We start from the raw sequence: 23,012 nt of genomic DNA on the forward strand, positions 1-23,012 counted from the left end.
GTATATGTGATAAAATGACTTGTTCCCTTCTACGTATGTTATGATATGAATGATATAAATGTCTGGTAATATGTTTTGGATAATGAAAATTTGAACCCCCTTCTAAAGACACTAGTCTTTCCACTATCCCTGTTGCTTTTTTAATTCTATCCAAATTAAAAGATACGTTTCTTCCTCTTTTCCACACTATCCCATCATCAGCCTAAAAAGCCGTATTAATTCCTGTTTATTTTAGAGTCCTGCTTGGTTCGAGTCAACGTGTGCTTAAGTGCGCATGCGCACTGCAGCTTTACGTCCAATGCTCTATGAAATGATGGTTACTTAATTGAGAATAAAGCAGAACAGCGAAGAGGCTGTATTAATGTGGATTCGTGCACATAAATGAATAATGGGAAATGAGAGAGTTGATATATTAACCAAACAAGCCATTAAATAAAAAACTATAGACACAAACATAAAGCTGTCGAGACAAGACAATGAAGAGTATTGTTTGGGAAAGAGGACAAAAGGACATATTACAATGTGGTGGAAAAAGTCAAGGAAGGAAGAAAATATCTGTTCTGCTTCCTTAAAAATAAAGAGGATTTGAGGTTTTCATCGGTGTAGGAGTGATATAATTCCAGAAGATGGCAGTAATGCAACTTTTAGGATTCAAGCTGCCCTTAAAACCTGAAGAAGAAGTAGTTGAGACAAGCATGGTGGAAGGTCCGAGGAGGCACGATGGCTTACTGTAGTGTACTTCATTGTTTTAAGAGGATAAACTTGCCTGTTTTTAATGCTTATAACGAGCTTTTTGTTAACACTCTACGGATTCAGTCCCGTAATTATGCTAGTAAGAAACCAGGTAAGGTGTGCCGTGTATGAATTTTGTATTTGTATACATACAGTGTCTACATTACCCTGCAGCTTCTGACCTTGTAGGTCCAACTTTCAAAACATTACGATTATTTGTGTTATTGTTTTATATAATAAATTTCACATTATAAAATATTTGAATGGCTATTTTATTTTGTCAAATATTATTCTTGCCTTTCTTAGTCACCAAAGGCAAAGGCAAAGGAATGGTGAAGGAAGTTTTTAAGGGTCCAGAAGTCTGTAAGGATCCAGTGAGACTTTGTACACATGCAGTTGGAGTCAACATCTTCAAACAAGGCGAGGACCCTCTTATTAAACCCAGGGAGGAATACCCAGAATGGTATGATCGATGGTGTATTTTACTTTGTGCTAGGGCTGCACAATTCATCTCTAAATTTCTAATCACAATTAAAATTATGGATAGACGGTTATTCTGCATGCTTAAGATATGTTATGTTATTTTAAGGGTTTTTCCATTGCTTTAGTATAACATTATAATGCCATTCAAATCTGACTTTTTTATTTTTTTATATATAACTTAAAGAAGAAACCAATCTGATGCATTTTTGACATTTGAGGCTTAATACACTTAAAAGCACTTAAGGTTTTTCAGTTTATTTATTTTCCTATAAAAGTACAGCATGCGGTTCCATCAAACAATGGTATAAACATCATTCAATTGTGATAATTGTAATTAATAACCACAATAACAATTTCAAGGGAATAAACGACAATTATGATTTGTGTCATTATCGTGCAGGCCTAGTTGGTGCTTGTATATATGCATTGATTTATGGAAGCATGTTTCCTCCACGGAAAAAAAATATGTTCAAATTCTTAGCTTTTTTTCCTCTGAATTCTGAGTTTACATTTAGCTATTTTCACTTTATTTTCCTGTAAATTCTGAGTGAACATCTTAAATTTGTTAATTAATTAATTTTTTTTTGTTACCACCAATTAAAAATTAAATTGTGATTATTAGTTTTTTTTATTATTATTATTTATTTATTTATTTTTTGGGGGGGGCATTTTATTTTACAGTTACATCTATTAGTTGTTTATTATGAATTACTATGATTTTTCTCTCAATAAATCTTTTTTTTTCTGCATAATTTAATAGTTAGTAAGGTAGTTGTTAAGTTTAGGTATTGGGTAAGATTAGGCATGTAGAATAAGGCATTAATATGTGATTAATTAGCACTAATACATTGTTAATATTATAGTAATATACATGCTAATAATCAACTTATAGATGTAACGGTGAAATAGTGTTACCAAAAAAAAAAAAAATTACATTTTTCATGCTACCTTATTTATTTGTTGTTGTCACAAATCAGATTTCCCCATCACAATTGCAAGTGTATATCTAATCAATTCAGATGATTTTCTTCTCTTGTTGTTTCAGGTTGTTTCAGTTGGACCTCGGTCCCCCCAAAAAACTCAACGAATTGGAACCAGACAGTCGGGAATACTGGAAGCTTTTAAGGAAGGAGCATATTTGGAGACATAATAAACTGCATAAAGGCAAAAAGATGTAGAGGGTTTGGACAGAATCCTGCGTCTTTGAGAGCCTTTGCTTTCCCAGCATTCACAGCGGACATCACCTGAGGCACAGCTTGAGATGTGTTTCTCTTCAGAGGGGACTCTTCCAGTGTAACGAACAAATCCATGCTGACAAAAACAAGTGAACTTTTTCAGTTTTGCTGGTTGTGTTGGATCTACTGTGTCTGAGGATCAAGTGCTTGTATTTTTGTTGTCATTCTTTGCATTACTGTTAACCTCGTTGTGTTTCTGTTCTCAATTCTGTCGCGTGAAAAATAAAAACTCTAATGCAAAATGTAAAAAAAAAAAGGCATTTTTTTTATAGTCATGATAAACTTGGAAATGGCAAAGAGAAATTGTTAAAGAGTCTAATTGTTAACTAGATGAATGTATCTGTGTATGTATATTTTGTGGAAGTTGTGTGAGGTGACCGGTCACATCCCTTCAGCAGGAGCTTCTCATGTATATGATGATGGTTTGCTGCTATAGGTCGAGAGAAGATGAAAGTAAAAAGCTCGTGCTGCTCGCTGTGTGGGGTGTGCATGCAAATACATCACAGAAAGAGGAACTACTGACTGAACGAGAGCTGCTACGGATGTTTACCATACTGATTTTGTTAATCGTTGTTCGCAGTAACTGATAAATAATAAGTTAAACTGATATTTAGCGTCTTTCCGATTGATTTGATTTATTGTTGAATGCGTGCTGTGTGCAGTGAGCGATTCTTTTTAAATAACAGTATTTGTGCTGCGGTCGCTTGACAGTCTTAAGTGTTAAAAAACCGGGGTAAACTCACTTCCTGGTGTTTAAATTACCGTATAACAGGTAAGTGTGCTTTTGTGTACCGTTTGTCGATGAAATATTTAGGAGCTTTTTATTTTATGTATTTCGTTTTATGAAATGAAATCGGACCTAGATCTAGGATCTAAAGTCAATAATTTATAACGAGATTTTTTAATCGTGATGTCTATGATGTGATGGAGAACTAAAACTTTTAATTAATTACCCGCGTGGTTGGTTATTTAAAATTACATTTGTTATAGCATTGACAAATGTGTCGTATATAGAAAAATAAAGGGTGCATTCGGTTCCTCATTTTCATTTTACTACAGCCTATGTTGGGTTCTTTTAATACAGGCACAAGTTAGCGTTAATATAAAACACGTATTGAGATTTTTTGGTGTTAATGTGTTTTTTAAATATAATTTTAAAATGTACGCGTGTGTGTGTTTATATATATATATATATATATATATATATGTGTGTGTGTGTGTGTGTGTGTTGTTAAAATAATTCTTAGATTATAGAAAAGAGAAGCATTTCACAAATCTAGATTGAAACCCCATGTTCATATGTACATACATGTAATTTTTATGTTCGTGCTAAAAAAAATTACATTGAAGTAAAACATTTTAATAGCATTGTCTTTCAAATTTGGATTACTCCAAGAATGTCGAGATTAAGATCTAATTTTTATTATTATTGCCAATTTTTTATTTGATGGACAAAACATTCAAGAATTGTAGCATTTAAATGGGATTTTTTCTTTTTGGACAATTATAGCCTACCACCTACACATTTCCCTATTTAAGTCCTCACCAAAAAATACCAGTATGGAGTAGGTTTTTTTTTTTTTGTTTTAGTTCTTGTTTTGATATTATGTGATATTGTTTGAGAGGCTAGACATTAATCATGTCTTCCCCTTTTGTGATAGGGTTTGGGCAAAAACATATTTGTAAGGAAATTCATAGTTTTGTAAACGTTTAGTTTTGGAAGTTAATTTCTAGTTTATTTTGAAAAATCGTGAACACTGATACCTATCGTAGAAATTACATCAATGCTTAAAACTAAATCCTAAAAACTGAAAAACATTCACGTCTGAAGAAAAATTTGAATAAACCTCTTCTCATTTATTTCTCAGATAATCATTTACTAAGTTATGGAGGACAAGAATTTGGGTGTAGAAACCCTGAGCGAGGCAGTGCTAAACAGACTTGGTTACATGTTAGACAATCCAGAGGGTGGTTGGAAACGGCTGGCAAAGGCAGTGGCCGAGCATCCACAGTTCTGCTATAGGTAGGTCTGTTACAGCCTGAATTATGTGGAATAACTAACCAATATTGTGCATGGTTATGACCAGTTCACAGTGATATAACCTACTTCTTTGTAGTGAGAAAGAGCTGACTGACGTCTCACTCAAAGTGCTAAGCCCAAATGGCAGTCCTGGCCGATCCCTGCTTGCCCTTCTATCAGACAGAGGGTGTACCTTGGCTTTCCTGCTTCAGTGCTTGAAGAAAATCGACCACAGAGAGGCTGCTGGATATCTCACTACACATGGTAGCTAATCTCCAACTGTTCTTCCATCCTCACTGTTGTGTGCCTTTGTGGTTAATGATTTAGTCTGGTAAGCCAAAGGCCGAAGAGGTTAAGTCATATCACCCTGGTGTTGTTTGTGTTGTTGGGTAGTGATGGAGCAGATTGATTTCACAAAGCAACCACAGAGTCAACGGGTACCCGAGGGAAGTCCCGTGGTTCTGAGTTGCAGAGCAGTTGGACCCGTGGAGCTCACCTACCAGTGGTTCAAAGGCAAAGATGAGGTCTGGTGCACTCAATTTGCAACTGAACCTGCTGATTTGAAATATTATCCTTAGTCTGGTTCTTTATGTTCTCGGTAGGTGCCAGGAGGCAATGGCCCAGAGTTGGTGCTGAATTCTGTTAGTTCAGCTCAACAGGGCCACTACATCTGCCGTGTAAGTTCTGGGGACAAGTACGTCTTCTCCAACTGGGTCCATGTACGTGTGGCAAAGTCTGGAGGCGCAAGTGCAGGCATGTGAAGATTTCACTTTAAGCTGAGTCTGAAATGAATCCGATTTCCTTTATTACTGATCAATTACGTCAATTGCAGGTTCCAATAGTGGCTACTTCCCTTCGTCGGGTAGTGGGTTGTATATAACTCAGCAACCTAGGCCTCAAGAGTTGGTGGAGGGAGACGCTCTCTATCTCGAATGTGCTGCTCGGGCCAACCCGCCTCCCCAGTTCCAATGGTATTTAAACAAACAGCCAATGCCAAACTGTACTAGAAGCATCTTAGAGGTACTCACGAAAGGCTCACAGTTGAATGCATAGAGTAATTCACTTGAATTTACTTACTTAAGCATCTGTATGGGCTTGTCCACAGATTCCATGCATAACCACAGCGGATAGAGGTATATATTCTTGCAAGGTTTACAACCTCTATCATGAAGCATGGAGTGATCAGGTTCAAGTAAACATTGGTAAGGTGTTTGAGACGAAATTATTCAAAACTGTTCCCTTAAGTTTCAAGTTTCAAGTTTGTATTTATTTATATAGCACATTTAAAAACAGCAAGCAGGTCTGACCAAAGTGCTGAACAATACACCAGATAAAAAAAATAAAAAAACAGTTTCATGATATCACAATGAATTCAAAGCTAACGAAAAAAGTCAGTTTTAAGAGAAGATTTAAAAACCTGAAAAAAAGTGAAACAAATCGAACAAAGATTTTTTGTTATAGCATGGTCTGTTTTCACTCAGGTCCTGGTTCCTTCCCTGATGTTTCATGGGAAGCACCAAAACTAGGTCAGCAAGATGTGTTTAACCGTATGATTTCAACACATCTGCTGATAATTTCTTGTCACTCACATTCATCTTATATTTTACAGGTGCGTCTGATGCGGGTCCAAGGCAAATGGGTGATTGTTTTGGTAAGTGATAAGCAGAAGTGTGTTGGTGACTCTCGGCATTTCTTGTAAAGGATCTGAAATCTTAATCTTGTTGTTTCACAAATGTACAGCCACTGATAAGGTAGCATTGCTTATTGGGAACATGAACTACCTGCATCACCAGCAACTGAGAGCTCCCATGGCGGATGTGCACGAGTTGACAAACCTTCTACGCCAATTAGACTTTAAAGTCGTCTCTCTGCTAAACCTCAACTGGCAGGAGATGCAAAGTGCTGTTACTGAGTTCCTGCTTCTGTTGGATCGAGGCGTTTATGGTTAGTTCCTTGATGCACCATTTGGATTTTTGAAACGATGGAAGATTGGGCCAGTTACTAAGTTCTACACTTCTTGATTGTTTGTTTATGAAATACATTTGGATCATTTCATCCATGTCCACCATTTCAAGGGCTGTTGTACTTTGCTGGCCATGGCTATGAGAACTATGGGAACAGTTTCATGGTACCTATTGATGCTCCAGCCTCTTATACCTTCAAGCACTGCCTCTGGGTGCAGGACGTGTTACATCGCATGCAAGAGCGCCAGACGGGACTTAACGTCTTTCTATTGGACATGTGTCGGAAACGGTGTGGTTGATTGATAACTGTATCAGTTCTGCAATATTGTGCATAAGAATTTACTTGAAACTGACTTCTGTCGTGTTCATTCAGAAACCCAAATGACGAGAGCATCCCACAACCTGGCCCCTTGAGAGTGACCGCGAACATAGTGTTCGGTTATGCAACGTAAGTCTAAAGCAATGACAATAATAGTATTGACTTCTAGAAATTGCGCTTTTAATTGTCACATTCTGGATTCAGGTGTGTTGATGCCGAAGCATTTGAAGTAAATAAAGACGATCTCTCCAATGGAATCTTCATGAGCTTCCTTAAGAAAAGACTGATGGAGCCAGAGAAGGTCTCGGTCATACTTGACAAAGTAGCAGAAGGTTTGGGGTTAAAGATGTTCAAATCATCGTTGGTATTTAGTTTGAACTACTTTTCAGACAACATTTTTTACAAAATGTGCTATGACTGTTAAGCCACATCTTTGCCATAGGCTTCTTAGCAAAAAACTGATGACACTAAGCATGACCACACAGTTTTACAGAGTCACTGTCCATTTCAGACATGGGAAGGTGTGAAATCACTCGTGGTCGGCAGGCTCTAGAGCTGCGCAGTAATCTCTCGGAGCGTCGTGCCCTGACAGACAGCATTCAGGCTCCAGCATGCCAAGTCACAGCGTCCACGCGAAACTTACAGTGGGCCATCGCACATGGTGGGAGCTGTTTAAAATAAAACCCCTTTAGTTTAGATCCTTATGCAAATAACTTTGGCTGTAGATAAAATGATGATAAACATGATGATTTTGTGTAAACTGTTCCAGTCATCCCAGAGAGCCGCTGTCTTCGGTTTGAATGTGGTGTCAGGGTACAGCTAGGTTTCGCTGCAGAGTTCTCCAACATCATGATAATCTACACTCGGATATTGGAGACACCTAAAGACATTGTTTCTTGTTCTGCTCAGCTCTCTGACTTTACAGAGGTAAACTGAATTTCTTGTAGACCGGCAAAGAATGTGTTGAGTCAGTCCTTAGATGCATCAATAATTGCTGTCCTATGAATGAATTTCCATGGTCTACTACTCTGCTTCAATTGCTTCAGTTTGGTGTATCTTTGGTTGATTGTCAAACATGTAGGCAAAGAAGCTTTGTTTACAATTTTCACAATGATATAATTTTAGGGTCCTGAAGTAGACCTGAAGCACAGCAATCAGGAGAGTCTTCGCGAGGCTGGCAGCTTACTACTGTCCATGGATGATCTACTGCCTCCGGAACAACCTCGGCTCTTTACTCGTATTAGCGCCCTGCAAAGACTCAAGGTACAATATGCACACAATATAATACAGGGATTGGTCAAAATAAGGGAACACCAGGGACATTTTATTTCCTTTAGGTGTTTTACCACCATTTGGCCTTTAATACAGTTTCCAACCTACTTAAAATGGATTGATAAAACTTCTGAATATTCTCTTCAGAAAATTTAAAGAAGGGAATCTGCTTTTCACCAATATTCATGTCAGGTGATTTGTCTGGCCGGAGCGTATGTTATAGTTCATCTTGGTGCTCCAACTTTCCAGGTTTAATACCATCATTTTGACATTTTAAAATTGGTGTCTCTGATTATAACTTTAACAGTTGCAGCGATATCATGGATGTTGGCTTTGTGAAGTTCTGTGTGGTTGGTTTTTGTGGAAACGTACTTTAAGGTTGTAACAGTAGTTATGTGTTGTGTGGGCACCAGTGTTGGGTATAGTTACTTTGGAAAGTAGTTAGTTAGGTTACAACGTTACCATCAATTAAAAGTAATCAGTTATGATACAGCGTTACCTATTCATAAAAGTAACGCGTTAGAGTACTCATGCGTTACCAAAAATTAAAAGCCGTTTGCAGCGGCTCACACATGACAGACACAGCCCCCGGCCCCTATAAATGCACCTAGAAGTCGTGACTCCCGACAATGAATAACGTCAGTCATCCGACTAAATTAACACTGCAGGATAACAATAACAGGAAAGACAGTCAGCAATCGGCTATTCCACATTGCGTTTTATTTATTTATTATCACAGAACATATTATTAATAAAAATTCGCACCTAACGTTACCCAGCCCGGGTAGCCTAGGCTACTGTATATTATGAGCACCACAAGAAAACTCCTGATTTTTCTTTAACTTTAAATAATGCAGTTATCAAAGTACAAGTATGCTTACTTGTAAACACAACCTTAAACAGGCTTGCAGATTTAAATCCATTTAGAAATGATGAACAACCAGCCAGCCAACGATCTAACAGAAATTAACAGCTGCCTGTCAAACAAAAATGATAACAAACCGACCGAATTAAATCCTTCACTGCCACACAGGCAAATGACAAATCGCTTAATAGCTGAACTAATTATTATTAAAGTGTCACTCACAGTCACAAGCCTAAATTCGCTTTAACGCAGTCCTCTTACATTTACTCTTCAAAGTAGTGACTAAAACGTAGCGTTAAATTTGAGGTAGAATTTTTGGCGGTCGACAGAAGCTTTTCACCAAAGCAGAGTGTGCATTTTACCGTTATGTTCTTTTCTTTTTCGTTGACACATTGAAAATAATGTGCGTACTTCCATAAACCAAACGCTGTCCTCTCTGCTATCTTGCCGGGAGTTCGAAAAAAAAAAAACACACACACACATGGTCAGGCGCAGGGCACAGACGCATCACAGCCATTGACTTTACGATCACAGAGCTTCGGCTCCGCTGATACATCCACAGGTGGCACAGTAGACCTAGGACTACTGTCTGACAAAAAGCAGGCTGCAGTCGGGATTTTCCTTTCCTTAAAATAACGGATTACTTTTTAAAAAAAATAACGAAGTTACTGATTACTTACGCACGAAACTAACGCGTTAAGTTACACATTTCAGGAAAAAAGTAATTAGAGTACTCTAACGCGTTACTTTGTAACGCGTTACCCACATCACTGGTGGGCACAGTTCTTCTTAGTGTTCAACGACCCATATTATTCACCCTCAGTTTGTCCACTGCTCTAATTTAGCTGAAGATGTCATGCCATACTTTGTGTTCGCAGTCATAGTCATAAAAAATGGGCTTTTAAGGTTATAGATGCTAATGTTCAACAAGCGTCCATAATTTGTTCTCTTTGGAAGTTTACACTACCTGTAAACTGATTTACAAAATAGAGAATATAGAAGATGAAAAGTTAAATACAGGATAATGACAATCTTTGTTTTTTTTTTTCACTGTGGCCTACACAAATTTGATTAATAATGGGTGTTCACACTATTTTGTCAAACCCCTGTATATCTAATGTTTTATATGTGTATGATAAGGCATATCTTTCTGATTTTCCCCTCACAGAAAGAGCTCTCATTTACTGTGTGTCTACACTACAAGTACACTAATCTGGATGAGGAGCTCTTGGAAGAGCAAAGGGTTAGTGTAGGCAAACCTTTAGTGTCCAAACTCAACCTCCACGAGCCACGACTCTCTCAGAGTCCTACAAATCTCTCAGGGTCCTCCTGTGACCTTCAAATGTCCAGTATAATGGAGTCTCCATCCTTCAGTGAAAGCTTCAGAGCTAGCCTACCCGACTCAAGCCCTTCCTCCATCGGATCTGCATCTACATGCTGGTCCTACTATCAGGGATCCATGGAATCACCCACACTCTCTAGTTTTAAGAATGAACCAGAGGAAACCATATGTCCTGAGTTCTTTGAATCCGAAGAGCCTCCCGCCATCAAGAGTTTGCCTAGCGCCTCTTCTCAGGAACTTCAATTTCAATTTAGCAACTTACCAAATTCGCTTTAGCAAGAAAGTGTTCAAAGCTGTGCGTCTTGTATGTTACAGTGTATATGTTAAAGTATGGTTTTGTTATATTCCACCCGACCTGCCATGTTACAGAAGCTTGTGAATGTAATGTAACTGACCCTTCGCAAAGACCCACCTCCTTCATCACTGTTGCAAGACTGCTCTCATGCCACAAGTGTTCTCACTCAGTGAAAAATATATTGCAGAGCGAATAGGAAACTGACAACATGCCGACAGACAAGACAGAGCAAGTTACTTTGGGTATGAAACAAAGTCTTCACTTTCAAATTTTGTACATTTTTAAGCAATTCAAACAATAAATATTTTTTGTGGCTCTTTAATGTATCGTGACAGATCGCTGTAGCTCCTCAGTTCAAGCAGCATGTGAACTGATCATCTCTTCCTCTTTACAAGTTATAGCATGAAATAAACGTGAATGAACATCAGAAGGTACCTTGTATCAAATTCTGGAAGACGTCAATACATGTTTTTCAAGTTCACAAACGCTAATCTACTTTCAAGTCTGGTTTGTTTGTGATAAACCTAACCTTCTTCTAACCCTTAACCAAACCCTACCCATAATTTATCTCTAAAATCAGAGGGAAATGATAGTTGAATAACAAGGGTGTACAAAGCACCTAACTCTGCGGCTAAAACTGACATTTCCTGTAAACTTATCTCTCAATTCTGATTGGTTGCATGGAATATTGTTTCAAGATCAACAGGGTTGTTGATCCATGCAGTGCCTAGGAGGTGATATGTTCGGTTCACTTAGTTTTTCATGGCCACAACATAATTTGTGAGAATGTAATAATATGTATTGTTTTATATATATATATATATATATATATATACATACGAGCAGTCAAAAGTTTTTGAACAGTAAGATCTTTCATGTTTTTTAAAGAAGTCTCTTCTGCTCACCAAACCTGCATTATTTTGATCCAAAATACAGCAAACCAGCAATATTGTGAAATATTTGTACTATTTAAAAATAACTGTTTTCAATTTGAATATATTTTAAAATGTTATTTATTCCTGTGATTTCAAAGCGGGTTTTTTTTAGCATCATTATTTAAGTCTTCAGTGTCAATGATCCTTCATAAATTATTCTAATATGCTGATTTGCTGTTCAAAAAACATTTATTATTATTATGAAAATGCAGTCCTGACATAGGCATATATATACAGTCATAAACTCAAAACTGTATGGTCAGGTGTTTATTTGCAAAATATAGCAAATGCTTGCATAATTATAAAAATATTTAACTCTTGGCCACAAGAAATATATGTCATTTCAGATTATTTTATCCAAAGGGACTTACAAATAAGGACAATGGAAGCAATCAAAATGAGCAAAAGAGCAAAGATATGCAAGTGCTAAAACAATTGCTATTATTTTATAAATAAAAAGAAAACGTATATAATAGAAAAAATAGAGCTAGTGGAAGAGGCCTTTTTTGCTTTTGTTAATTGTATAATAAGTAAAAATAAATCAAATTGACTGCATAAAGATTAGAAACCCTAGTGTTAGTTTACTTTTTAAAGAAAACAAGCAGTTAGTAAATAGAGTGCCAGGATTTTTTTAAGTAGAATTGGAGGTAGAGGGTCAAAAAAGATGGAACAGATGTGTTTTAGCCGATTCTTGAAGATGGCCAAGGACTCAGTTGTTGGGACTGAGTCATTCCACCAGATATTAAACCATTTCATAAGAAAAAAATCGTTTAAGCATAAATTACGCCACAATATCGTTCCCGCGCTCATGTCAAATCGGTGACGTTTGCGCGCATGCGCCTAAAATTCCCAAGGCAGGCGCATGCGTGGGGCTGCAGCGGACTGCGCCATTTTGCTTCGAGTGAGAAACGCTGTTTATCGCGCTTTATCTAAAATTCGGTGAGTGCGCGGGATAGAGATTGACTTCTGCTTCCACCGTAACGTTCTCACAACCAGAAAATATGTCAGACTCCTCGACAGCAGATGTGGGGCCCGTGGAGGCGGGGGTGCGTAAATTATCGGAGCTGAGAGTGATCGATTTGAAGGCCGAGCTGAAGCGCAGAAACCTCGACATCACGGGCAATAAGAGCCTGCTTTCAGAAAGACTCAAAAAGGCAAGTGGAACACCAGATATAGACATATCAAATCATTTTGAAGCAGTTTGTGGTATAAACATGCTTTGCATGCACACGTTGCTGGTACTGCAGTAACATCACGTGCTGTTATAGGCGATTCCTGCTTCTTTTTTGTCTTTTGCTAATAAGATGTATTCTGTGTGCGTATTATTTTGTATTTTTGTATAGATATATTTATTTATTTGTAGATTGTATTGGGTTATTACTGGTAATTTGTCAACCGGTAAAATGCATACGCTTTCATAACACTTTATGTTACGCACAGCTGTCTGGCTGGTACAGACATCAAACTAGATCTGCAGGATGTTTTGAATTCAGTGCTTTTGTAAAATGCAATGAATGAATGAAGCGTAGGGTGTCGTTTTAGAATAATGATTGATTGTTGTGAAGCTGCAAAGAATGGGGAAATGGATGACCTTTATGCTTGTATTTGACTGTATAAGTCATACTTTCGTTTTCAGGCCATTGAAGAAGAGGGTGGAAATCCTGATGAGATCATTGTACACCTTGAGATAACGCCTAAAAAAACACCTCGGCGAACTCCAAAAGGTAAAAATGTGTTTTGATGTGTAATTTATTTCAAGCTATTATATTTTTTTAACTACTACATCGTGTTTCGAAAATGTACATAAAAAAAAATTGTATATATATATTAGAGCTGCATTTAACAATTAATTTTTCTGTCGACTAATCTAACGATTATTTTTTCGATTAGTCGACTAATATAACGATTATTTTTATTACAATAGATAATTAATCTAATGTTCTTTTTTTAATTAGCTAATGAGTCCTTTGGATAACTTTACAAAAAAAATATAAGTACAACTTCTAATATAATATTTCAACCTTTATTCATTTTCAACCAGTGTGGTTGAAGTTTTTACAGTATAAAATAATAAAGAGGCAAAGAAAATTATTTTACTATGGTAAATATGAGTTTATGATAGAATTTATAATTAAACCACAGTAGCCATACATTTACAGTTGTCTGAGACGTCATGAAATGTTCTTTAGCATCACAAACCATAAAATGTAGTCAGGGTTCTGCTATGGTTTAGCATGGTTTCCAGAGATCTGGAGCTGATTCTGGGTAGCTCGGTGGTTTGTGACTGTTGTCTTTTAAGGGGCCGTTCACATACAGTATCACGTCTTTTGCGCGCTCAAGTTCGTTCAAGTTAAAAACATCTCAACTTTTCAGAATGCCACAAGCGCAAGAATATCAGACCTGAACCAAGAAGTTGGTCACCAGATCACACGGTAACCAGTTAAACCGTAACACCGGAGAGTGGCAAGATGTTTTCCTCTGAGGTGCTCGCGCATCGCAGTTGTGCTGCTGTGGTACACCATGTCGGTTTTGCAAAGGGAACAAAGGGCCATTTTATTTGTCCTCTTTTTAAAGTATTCCAATACTTTTGATAACAGTGGTCTGTTTTTGTGATAGAATGTAACTTTCTCCATTACCAGTATGCCATTACGTGAGATGTAAACAAACAGTGTGACGCGTCAACGCATTTCACGCACGTCGACGTATTTTTGTAGTCGATGTAATCGATGACATTGACGCGTCGTCGCAGCACTAATATATATGTATATGCACGCAAGCATGCATTTATTCATTCTCTCTCTACAGGAAAGAGACAAGGTGAACCTGATGAGCCTGAAGATTACACCCTTGAGGAGGACTCTGTTGATGGCCAGGTGCTTCGTCATTATAAAGTTGTTGATGGAGATGATTTAAGTAACTGTGTTTGGGTTATTTTGCATAAGTTTATCTTAACTTAACAGTCTCCTTCACTTCCTTTAGGAGGACTCGGATGCGATTCCAGAGAACATTCATGAGATGGATATTATGGACATGAATGTCCTGGATGAAGCTGATATGGGCAATGGAGAGGAGCCCGAGGGTGACGAATATGACGAGGAGGTCCTAGACACGCTATCGAATGAAGAGAACACCGCCGAGCTGAGGGAGGATGACGCAAGTAACCACGATGAAGATGATGTCACTGATGTTGTCCCGAGTAAATCTGAGGTAGGGGAGGTGAGGTTTTAAAATCACCAAGTCATACCGTTGTTTTGTTCTTCTTGCACATTGTGTGACACTTTCTTTGGCTTTCAGGAAATGGAGACTAATGACGCAGAGGGGAAAGAGAACCAGGAAGTGCCTTGTCAGGTATTCAAGCAAGTTAATATTTTAGAATTGTTTTTTTTTTCTCTCTCTCTGATTGCATTGGGTTTATTTTGTTGATCTTTATCCATTTTCCACCTTTAGCAGGAAGATGATGGTGAGCATGGATGCGAGGACCCAAAGGGTGAAAAAGGTACTGTATGGGGTTGTCCGGAAATTGCTCTTGCAAAGTCAGGGTGAAGCCATAAGGTCCTTATAGAATAAATGTATCAGGTTACTCAGGAAAAAGAGACTGGAAATCCAAAGTTGATTACTGGCTTTCTGCATGGCTGACTATACATCTAGACATTTTAAATATTTATCTAGAACCATGTTATAGTCATTCATATGCTCTTTTTGGTAGGTGCAGAAATGCAAAGAGCCAGCAATCGGTTTCAGTTAGCACATAGTTCGGTTTAAATGGTTGTTGCAGATGCAATTTAGTGTTTCTAGGTTGCTTAAAGAAGACCACGAAGAGAAGATGAGAAGAATTGGATCGCGCTGGAGCGAAATCGCTGTAGGACTCAAAAGTTTGTTAATTGGAGATTTCACTAATGGACCATTTGCTTGTTTCAAAAGAAACCCAATTCCTGTAAAGATCGCTCAAGCTGCTTCTTCTATATCACGGACACTTCAAGTACTAAAGTCGACGATTCGATGGACACTCGGATGTGGTGCAGGTCTTGTGGCTTTCCCTAGTCAACAGCTTGCCCTCTGCTTTGGGGTGCAGGTGAACTGAAACGAAATGGCCTGTTGTCTGGAAGCTTGTTGCTTGTTCTCGCTTTGGTTTTTCCAGTCTCTTCATAGGGTAGCTTGCCTTTGCTTGTGTATGAGACAGCAGAGGGCCACGTCCTAGTCCAGTTCCACGATAACCATTGCAATGTCTCAGAAGTGATTAAACTCTGTGCCATTCTATTCCTGTTAAATCCGTAGAAAGTGAGAAAGTAGCCGGGTCTTGTATATCAGAGCCACTTAAGGAAGACACCACTGAAGACGAGAAATCTTCAGTCTGGGATTCTCACAAAGAGGAAGACAATGTGCAGGACCTCGCTAACGCCGAGGAGGCCGCCAATTTGGAAGCCGAATCATCTGCCTTCGAAATGGACCTTGGTGCGTCAAAGCAAAGTGAAATTGAATCGACAAGCCAGGACCAAGAAAATATTCCGGACAATTTGGTGGATGCCGAGAGCACTTCTGCTCAGGCCGCTAATGCTAACGAAACAGATTTGCGCGATATCGAAAGCGCAGTTGATTCGGAAAGGGCATCTAAAGGAGAAGCGGTCGAGGAATGCAAGAAGACTGAACCTGCTGAGTCTTCAGAAGTCAAAGAATCCTCTGTAGAGGGTGATGATCAGAAAAAGAGGTTTGTTGTTTTCTGTCTACTAGAACAATGGCTTTCTCTGTTTCATTGGCTCCTTTGTTAACAAGTATGGGTGCTCTTGGGAGGTATAATCGACTGCGCATTTCGTGTACCATTTTATTTTTATTTTCTACCTTCAAAAAGTAATGTACCACAAATATGGTTTGCCAGTCCAAGGTATGTTTAACGTAATTGGGCTTCACATGACTATTCAAGTTGTAGTATCCAAATCTTTGTTCATTGCCTGAGGTTGTTTGTCCTCACTAGGTGGGTATTTGTCAACACTGGTGATCCGGTTTAAACTGCCCATTCAATCACTCATTATGCCGTTTTATTTTTCTCTAGCGGTGATGAGGATTCATCAAGCAAGCCTGACTCAAAAGATGATAAAGGTGGGTGTGCACTCAAAATTTTTAAAGACCATGTTGCAGGTTAACCACCACTTTCGATCAATGGGTACATAAATCATTCAGTGTATGTATATCATTTTTAAAATGTCTCAAAAATGGTCTTAAAGACCAGTTATTTACGTTTTTGGTATTAACGTTTTTTTTTTACGCAACTCGTTGATGACGTCACGTTGGGGAGAAGTCGAGGAAAGGTAGCCTCAGCCTAGTATGATGCTGCGTTCCAGGCAACCTGTAACCCGTGTTTTTCCAACCTTAAACCCATGAAAGTGCACTGGAACGGCAATCAAACCCGTGACTTCCCACCCGTCAACTCGTGTCTCGTACTAGATCGATGTACTCCAGGTTCCGAGGTCACACTGCATGCAAAACAACGATGGCAGCCTCTACGAATAATACTACCTATGGATGCAGTTTTATGCAAGTGGTACACATTGAAAATTATTTTAGGTCAATGTAACGTTGCAATAATATAAATAATCTAGTTACAATCCCTTGCGCTTAAAGTTTGGCATAACTTGCCTGGAACGGTACAAAGTCATTAGTCATGGTATGAAATAGTGATTATGAGCTCAAAAACCTGCTTGGAACGCAGCATCAGAACTAACGTTATAGAAACTGACTGGGATGAAGAAGAGGTGGCAAGAACCAACATGTATGATGTTCCCGCAGCCGTGTAATTTCAAATCAGCCAGACGTGAGAGAGCAAATGAGGAATTGCCAAGAACTGATGTCCGTCAAAGCTAATTAAATGCATGGTCCGAGGAGAATGAGTGGAGAGTTGGTGAAGTGTCCTAGTGAGGTTGCTACAATTTAGCATCGCAGCAATGAGCACTGGAGCTAGTCTATGAGCAGCAGTGCACAATAACGACACATATATTCTTTACTGTCATTGAATAGTACAGAGTGAAAAATCTACATTTTCTTTATATCTAGTGGCCGTGGCGTGATCATGACGTTAGTTCAGATAAGTAAAGGTAACCTTTGTCATATTGTCGTAGAACTGGCAAACTTTGTCTTTGTCATCTAGAAGCATTGGGGGAAGTTGTGGCCTAATGGTTAGAGTCGGTCTCGCATCGAAGGGTTGTGAGTTTGAGTCTTGGGCTGGCAGGAATTGTTGGTGGGGGGAGTGCATGTACAGTGCTATCTCCACCTTCAATACCACGACTTAGGTGCCCTTGAGCAACTGCTCCCCCAACTGCTCCCCGGGCGCCGCAGCATAAATGGCTGTCCACTGCTCCGGGTGTGTGTTCACAGTGTGTGTGTGTGTGTGTGTTCACTTCTGATGGCTTAAATGCAGAGAACGAATTCTGAGTATGGGTCACCATACTTGGCTGAATGTCAAGTCACTTTCACTTTAGAAATAGAAGGCATCATGCTAGCTATATGGACGTTTCTAAGCGTTTATCTCTTCCTCCGGTGAAAATGTTGTTGCAAACGTAGCCGTGTGTCTGCTGCTGTGTTTGGCAGGTGCTTGTGTGGGTGCTGTCCCATGAAAACTGCGCTGAAAAGCTTGTGCTGTAGGGAAGTGAGTGTTTGGGTAGCTGTTGGTCGATATCTATCTGTCTGTCTGTCTGTCTATCTATATACATCTAGTCTATCTATATATATCTTATGAATTTATCTATTTATCTATAATTTGAATACTCTTGTATACTACTCGTCACTCTCAATACTCTCAAGGCGGTCTCTGGTAAATTCTCCCCCAAACGTGACCTGATTCAATGCATTGTGGGGGAAAGGAGACCGCTGTAAGATAGTACCTAATTCTTCATATTATTTTCCGTTTTGTGATACCCAACAACATAAACATTTAAACTGTTATCCATTGTATTTTATTACCAACAAGCAAATTGCACAAATTCGTAAAAAAAATTTACCCTGCAACACGGCCTTTAAACGAGAAAAAGGCTTTTGTTTCTGGGCTTTTCTACATTGATTTTTGTGGCCTATCAGGTAGCGAAGCTGCTAGCGGAAGGAACCTTTGGGTCAGTGGACTGTCTTCAACCACGAGAGCGACTGATCTAAAAACTCTGTTCAGCAAATATGGCAAGGTCAGCATGTTCTAGAAGACTTAACTAAACAAACAAGTTGCTCTTAGGTGGGATGGTGCCCTCATATGTATATATCACTGCTTGCAGGTTGTTGGCGCTAAAGTAGTAACAAACGCCCGAAGCCCTGGTGCTCGCTGCTATGGCTTTGTTACGATGTGCTCTACTGAGGAGGCCACAAAGTGCATCAGCCATCTGCACAGAACCGAGCTGCATGGACGGATGATTTCAGTTGAAAGGGTAAATGGCTTAGTTTATTATTAAGGCTTTAACACCGTTTCTGTATTAGGACTCGCTTTATTCCTGTTTTATTTCAAACTGACTTTACTCAGACTTTCCAAAAGCTTTTTCTAGTGTGTAAGGGCCTTTATTTCTAAACGTTTTATTATAGATTGCACCAGTGCATGAAGTATTGCTTCAGAGTTGGGTGGCTGTCAATATGATTGTCACAAGGTGTGTAGTCAAAGCCTTGATTTGTATCTGTATTTAGGCTAAGAACGAGCCTGCCGGAAAGAAGCCTGCTGACAAAAACGATACCAAAAAGCCTGGCAGTGACAGAAGACACTCCACAGACTCGAAGACCGAAAAGTAAGTGTAGATCAATAGTATTTGCAGACATCTCTGCATGCCAAATAACTGTAACATTCTCATCATACGGTTTCATCCGTACAGATCTGAGAGCAAAGACGAGAAGCCCGAAAACTCTGAGGGAAAAGGTAAAAACAAAATGGCTTGCATTCATGTTTGTTTCTGCCTCAATATCCTAAGGTATCCAGATGTTTAATGGTTAAATCTTGCCATTCCAGAGCCAGGAGGAGAGAGGACTGTTGTGATGGACAAGTCGAAAGGAGAGCCGGTCATCAGTGTGAAAACAAAAAGCAAAGAACGTGTACGTTTCATAATTGGAACCGTTTTAAATCTAAGTGCCTTGTTGTTTGGGAGGTGGTGTTGAAATGTACCAATTTTTGTTTTTTAGAGCACTAAGAGCCGTGACCGTAAGTCCTCCAGCAAAGACAGGAAGGACATTTTGTCATTTGACCAGATCAAAGAGCAGAGAGAGAGGGAGCGCCAAAGGCAGAGGGAACGAGAGATAAGAGAGGTGGAGAGACGCAGACACTCTGGGTAACTACTGCCTCCCCTCAACATGATCTAAAGTTGATCAAAAACCAATTTAGCAGTTTTTCCTCCGATTTTTTTTTTTTTTTACGTTTTATTACGTTCTAGTGAGCGAGACCGTGACAGCCATTCGGAGCGAGAGCGTATCCGCCTCTTCCGGGAGCGGGAGGAGAAGGAGAGGTTGATGAGGAAGCGCAACTGGCTGGAAGTGGAGAAGAAGAGGCTGAATGCGGATCGCATGGAGCGTGAGTTTTTGGAGCGCGAGCGTCTCCGGATAGAGTTTGAGCGGCGGCGTGAGCAGGAGCGCATTCATCGTGAGAGGGAGGCGCTGAGGCGACAACAAGAACAGCTACGATTTGAACAGGATCGACGTTCGCTTAAGAGGCCTTACGACATGGATGGCAGGTATGCATAGGGTAGGGTTGCCCAAGTCCCAAATTCTCTTAGGGTCACAGGTTGTGGAAAAACCAGTAAAAGACAAGGATTCCACAACCTACTTATTACTCGACCGGATTCTTTTATCGGAAATTTCTGTGACTAGGAGCATGTTGATTTGTCAGTTCCGACCATGCAGTCATATGTCTAGATTTATGCAGTTTTTCTGTTTCCTCTTTCAAATGTACAGAAAAGATGACTGGCAGATGAAGAGAATGACCATGGATGACCGCTTTGGACGCCAAGACCGCTACCAAGACTTTGACCACAGAGACCGCAGCCGCTTTCAGGATGACCTTATGATGGACAGGTAAACACCAGCAATATCTTAACAGCATCCTTGATCTATAGATTTTGCTACTATACAGTAATAATTTACTTGCATTTTATTAATTTTTTATAGGAGAGGCGGGATGCAAGGAGACCGAGACAACCAGGTAAGAAAAGTCCTTCACGGCTCTTAATTAATTTGGTATTTGGGTTTTGGATGGCATCTCATCCTATTTTCTCCATCCACAGCACTTATCAGATCGGGACAGACATGGCAGGGACAATTGGTCTGGCGGATACGACAAGCGTGGAATGAATCCTTCCAGGCCAGTGCCAGGCGGGTAAGTTGTTTTCACTCCTGTTGTCTGATGTGCTTTGGTCTTAGACCTCTCTTTGTTCAACTGTTTGTGCTGCTGCTTTTGTTTTAACAGTCGTGACAACAGGGACTGGGAGCCTGGACGTAAAATGGACGGTGACAGAAACTGGCAAGGTTTGTCCAATAAACACCTGTTAAGCTTAGAAAAGGTTGCATGTTCTCCTCCCTTCTGATTTATTACCTCGCTGTCTTTTTAGGAGCAGACCGCGGTGTCCCGGGACAGGGTCCCATGGCGCGGGGTGGAATGGCAAGGTAGTGAGATTTAGGCTTTCACTGTCTTGTTTGGAGTATAGTGAGTATCATTGGGGTTTTCTTTTGTTGTGCATGAAACTAATATATTTGTCTCTGTAGCCGAGGTGGATTCATACAGACAGGGACATCCCAGTCGATCCCTGGGGCCTTAAACCGACCGAATCAGATCATGCAAGGCAGCGGGATACAGGGAGGTGGAGCCTTTGGTCGACGCTATTAACTTGCATCCTCTTCCTTTGTGAACGTGTTGTGTGTAAAGAGACTTTGCAGCTTGTATATTGCCATTCAAGCATTGTAATTTTTTTTTTTAAGTCCACTTTTCTTTTCATGGTGTAAAGACTAATAGACAATTGGTTACATTGTGTAGAGATTTTATTTCGACCTTTTTTTTTTTTTTTTTTTTCTCCATTCCACGTCTCTTTAGATTTTAGTCCTTTCTGTTGGTGAATGCTCAGGACTGTTTTGCTAAAATGAAACCTGTCTTTTACACCATGAACCTGATGTCCACTTGTTTTTGATGTGTTTCAATAAATTTATTGTGCGGTTTTCTTTAAAGGAGTGCTCTTGTTTTCTGAAGATGCCACTAGGTGGCACTTGTAGTCTAAGCATTAGTAGAGGAACTGAAGAATGCAAGTACATAACATTTTCTGAAAAAGAACACTACATATTAACAATTGCATATCATTCCAATCATTTGCAATTGCATATCATTCAATGTTAAATTCATATTTCAGGTTTATTTAGTAAAAGTGAACTGTCGTGTCATCAAGCACAGCTAATAATGTGGCATCTCTCTAGCCTTGGTTACAGTTTAAGATGTCTTTCCATTACTAATTTGAGAAAACAGATGACATTACCATCACGTCCACCAGCCAGTTGCTCAAAACGTCTTGATTATTCATGGTGTAGGAGGATTATGGTTTTTAATAGACCAATATAAATAAATGCACATCCTACATGACATTTAAATGTCAAAAGTGCAAAAGATTGCATATTGTGGTAGTCTTATCACTGGAGTATTAGATCACTAATAAATCTAATAATAACCCTCAAGTTCCCATGTTGAAAGCAAACCATTTTATTTTGGTGTATATATCCTGAATCACACTGCTAGTTCCTTATTGTTTAGCTGTTCCTCAGAATCTTATAAGTTAGGGGGCGATGCTGTCCCAACTTTGAACCTCTAAATACAATCGTGAATCTGTTTTCAGTTAATCATTGTGATGACAAACCTTGGGGGTATTGAGCATTGCTGGCTTGAAATTAGCCATGGTAATGTTACGGTCTGTTGTTTAATATTTCAATACAAAGCACTGCAGTGCAACTTTTGGTGTGGGTGGGAATTTGTAATGGTCATCAATATGATAGGGTTTTTATTTGAAAAATATATAAGTAAAGATGAATGAAACCTATAAAAATCAGTAAAACTTTGGTTTTACTCCAGTGATGTGTAACAATGTCCTGAAGTAACCTCTGCCTTCTTGGGAGGCATCTTGAATGATGTCACCAACTTAGATCAGGTCGTGCTTGAGTGGCCAATCGCGTCCAAGCTGAAGGTTTTGGAGGTGGAGTCAGATTTTCATTCCTAGAAAAGCCTGGAGGCCGTAAAACTTTCATGATATATCATGATGTTGAAATGTGCCAAGAAATTGTTCATAAATTAATGCGCCCTACAATCCTCCCGACTGAACTATTATCCAAGAACTGCTGGTTGCCTTCAGTCCTAATGATACTCCTCATTGTCTCAGGTCTGAATGATGTTCGTCTGTTTGAATTGGCACATGTTCTCCTCTGAAAATATGCTAGTATTTAGACCAAGCCATTTGGAGCCAAACATGAGCAAGGCTGGAAATTCAATTACTGTACCATAAACCCATGAGAATTTGTGTTCTCCCCTGCAGATAGCTATACAATGAGGTTTCTGGATGTTTCCCAAAAGAG

General features: G+C 39.2%; 3 protein-coding genes across 5 annotated transcripts; all 3 read left to right on the plus strand.

Moving 5' to 3' along the window:
- Positions 1-644: 644 nt before the first annotated feature.
- LOC113040147 (39S ribosomal protein L54, mitochondrial-like) lies at positions 645-2,675 on the plus strand. The gene is made up of 3 exons (XM_026198429.1): positions 645-844; positions 1,039-1,195; positions 2,261-2,675. Exons 1-3 carry the CDS (start codon positions 721-723, stop codon positions 2,391-2,393), a joined length of 414 nt encoding a protein of 137 aa, XP_026054214.1. The 5' UTR covers positions 645-720; the 3' UTR covers positions 2,394-2,675.
- Positions 2,676-2,946: 271 nt separating this feature from the next.
- LOC113040146 (mucosa-associated lymphoid tissue lymphoma translocation protein 1 homolog) lies at positions 2,947-11,201 on the plus strand. Of its 2 annotated transcripts, none has more exons than XM_026198427.1 (17): positions 2,947-3,222; positions 4,319-4,473; positions 4,568-4,734; positions 4,864-4,994; positions 5,073-5,223; positions 5,303-5,490; positions 5,576-5,672; positions 5,952-6,005; positions 6,080-6,121; positions 6,211-6,414; positions 6,546-6,723; positions 6,808-6,882; positions 6,958-7,085; positions 7,265-7,414; positions 7,523-7,680; positions 7,879-8,016; positions 10,059-11,201. In XM_026198427.1, the coding sequence occupies exons 2-17, from the start codon at positions 4,337-4,339 to the stop codon at positions 10,506-10,508; spliced, it is 2,448 nt and encodes an 815-aa protein (XP_026054212.1). In that variant the 5' UTR covers positions 2,947-3,222; positions 4,319-4,336; the 3' UTR covers positions 10,509-11,201. The 2 variants fall into 2 exon arrangements, with proteins under 2 accessions (XP_026054212.1, XP_026054213.1); XM_026198428.1 differs by having other exon boundaries at positions 5,952-5,996; positions 10,059-11,199.
- A 1,128-nt stretch (positions 11,202-12,329) lies between these two features.
- On the plus strand, positions 12,330-21,625 carry LOC113040148 (scaffold attachment factor B2-like). Of its 2 annotated transcripts, none has more exons than XM_026198430.1 (21): positions 12,330-12,616; positions 13,099-13,186; positions 14,268-14,335; positions 14,442-14,678; positions 14,757-14,810; positions 14,910-14,958; positions 15,738-16,167; positions 16,510-16,556; positions 18,528-18,625; positions 18,713-18,862; positions 19,113-19,210; positions 19,295-19,338; positions 19,429-19,511; positions 19,599-19,744; positions 19,847-20,143; positions 20,364-20,483; positions 20,577-20,610; positions 20,693-20,784; positions 20,875-20,933; positions 21,017-21,071; positions 21,171-21,625. In XM_026198430.1, exons 1-21 carry the CDS (start codon positions 12,464-12,466, stop codon positions 21,289-21,291), a joined length of 2,523 nt encoding a protein of 840 aa, XP_026054215.1. In that variant the 5' UTR covers positions 12,330-12,463; the 3' UTR covers positions 21,292-21,625. The 2 variants fall into 2 exon arrangements, with proteins under 2 accessions (XP_026054215.1, XP_026054216.1); XM_026198431.1 differs by having other exon boundaries at positions 14,442-14,669.
- Positions 21,626-23,012: the final 1,387 nt, after the last annotated feature.

This window comes from Carassius auratus, chromosome 22 (assembly GCF_003368295.1).
Source record: "Carassius auratus strain Wakin chromosome 22, ASM336829v1, whole genome shotgun sequence".
In the NCBI taxonomy this organism is placed as follows: domain Eukaryota; kingdom Metazoa; phylum Chordata; class Actinopteri; order Cypriniformes; family Cyprinidae; genus Carassius; species Carassius auratus.

Coding starts and splice junctions, on each gene's coding strand:
- LOC113040147 (XM_026198429.1), top strand. CDS start 721: ATGGCTTACTGTAGTGTACTTCATTGTTTTAAGAGGATAAACTTGCCT. Junction 845..1,038: donor TTATGCTAGTAAGAAACCAG/GTAAGGTGTGCC, acceptor TGCCTTTCTTAG/TCACCAAAGGCAAAGGCAAA. Junction 1,196..2,260: donor AGGGAGGAATACCCAGAATG/GTATGATCGATG, acceptor TTGTTGTTTCAG/GTTGTTTCAGTTGGACCTCG.
- LOC113040148 (XM_026198430.1), top strand. CDS start 12,464: ATGTCAGACTCCTCGACAGCAGATGTGGGGCCCGTGGAGGCGGGGGTG. Junction 14,959..15,737: donor GGACCCAAAGGGTGAAAAAG/GTACTGTATGGG, acceptor TTAAATCCGTAG/AAAGTGAGAAAGTAGCCGGG. Junction 21,072..21,170: donor GCGCGGGGTGGAATGGCAAG/GTAGTGAGATTT, acceptor TTGTCTCTGTAG/CCGAGGTGGATTCATACAGA.
- LOC113040146 (XM_026198427.1), top strand. CDS start 4,337: ATGGAGGACAAGAATTTGGGTGTAGAAACCCTGAGCGAGGCAGTGCTA. Junction 4,995..5,072: donor GGTTCAAAGGCAAAGATGAG/GTCTGGTGCACT, acceptor TGTTCTCGGTAG/GTGCCAGGAGGCAATGGCCC. Junction 6,122..6,210: donor GCAAATGGGTGATTGTTTTG/GTAAGTGATAAG, acceptor ACAAATGTACAG/CCACTGATAAGGTAGCATTG.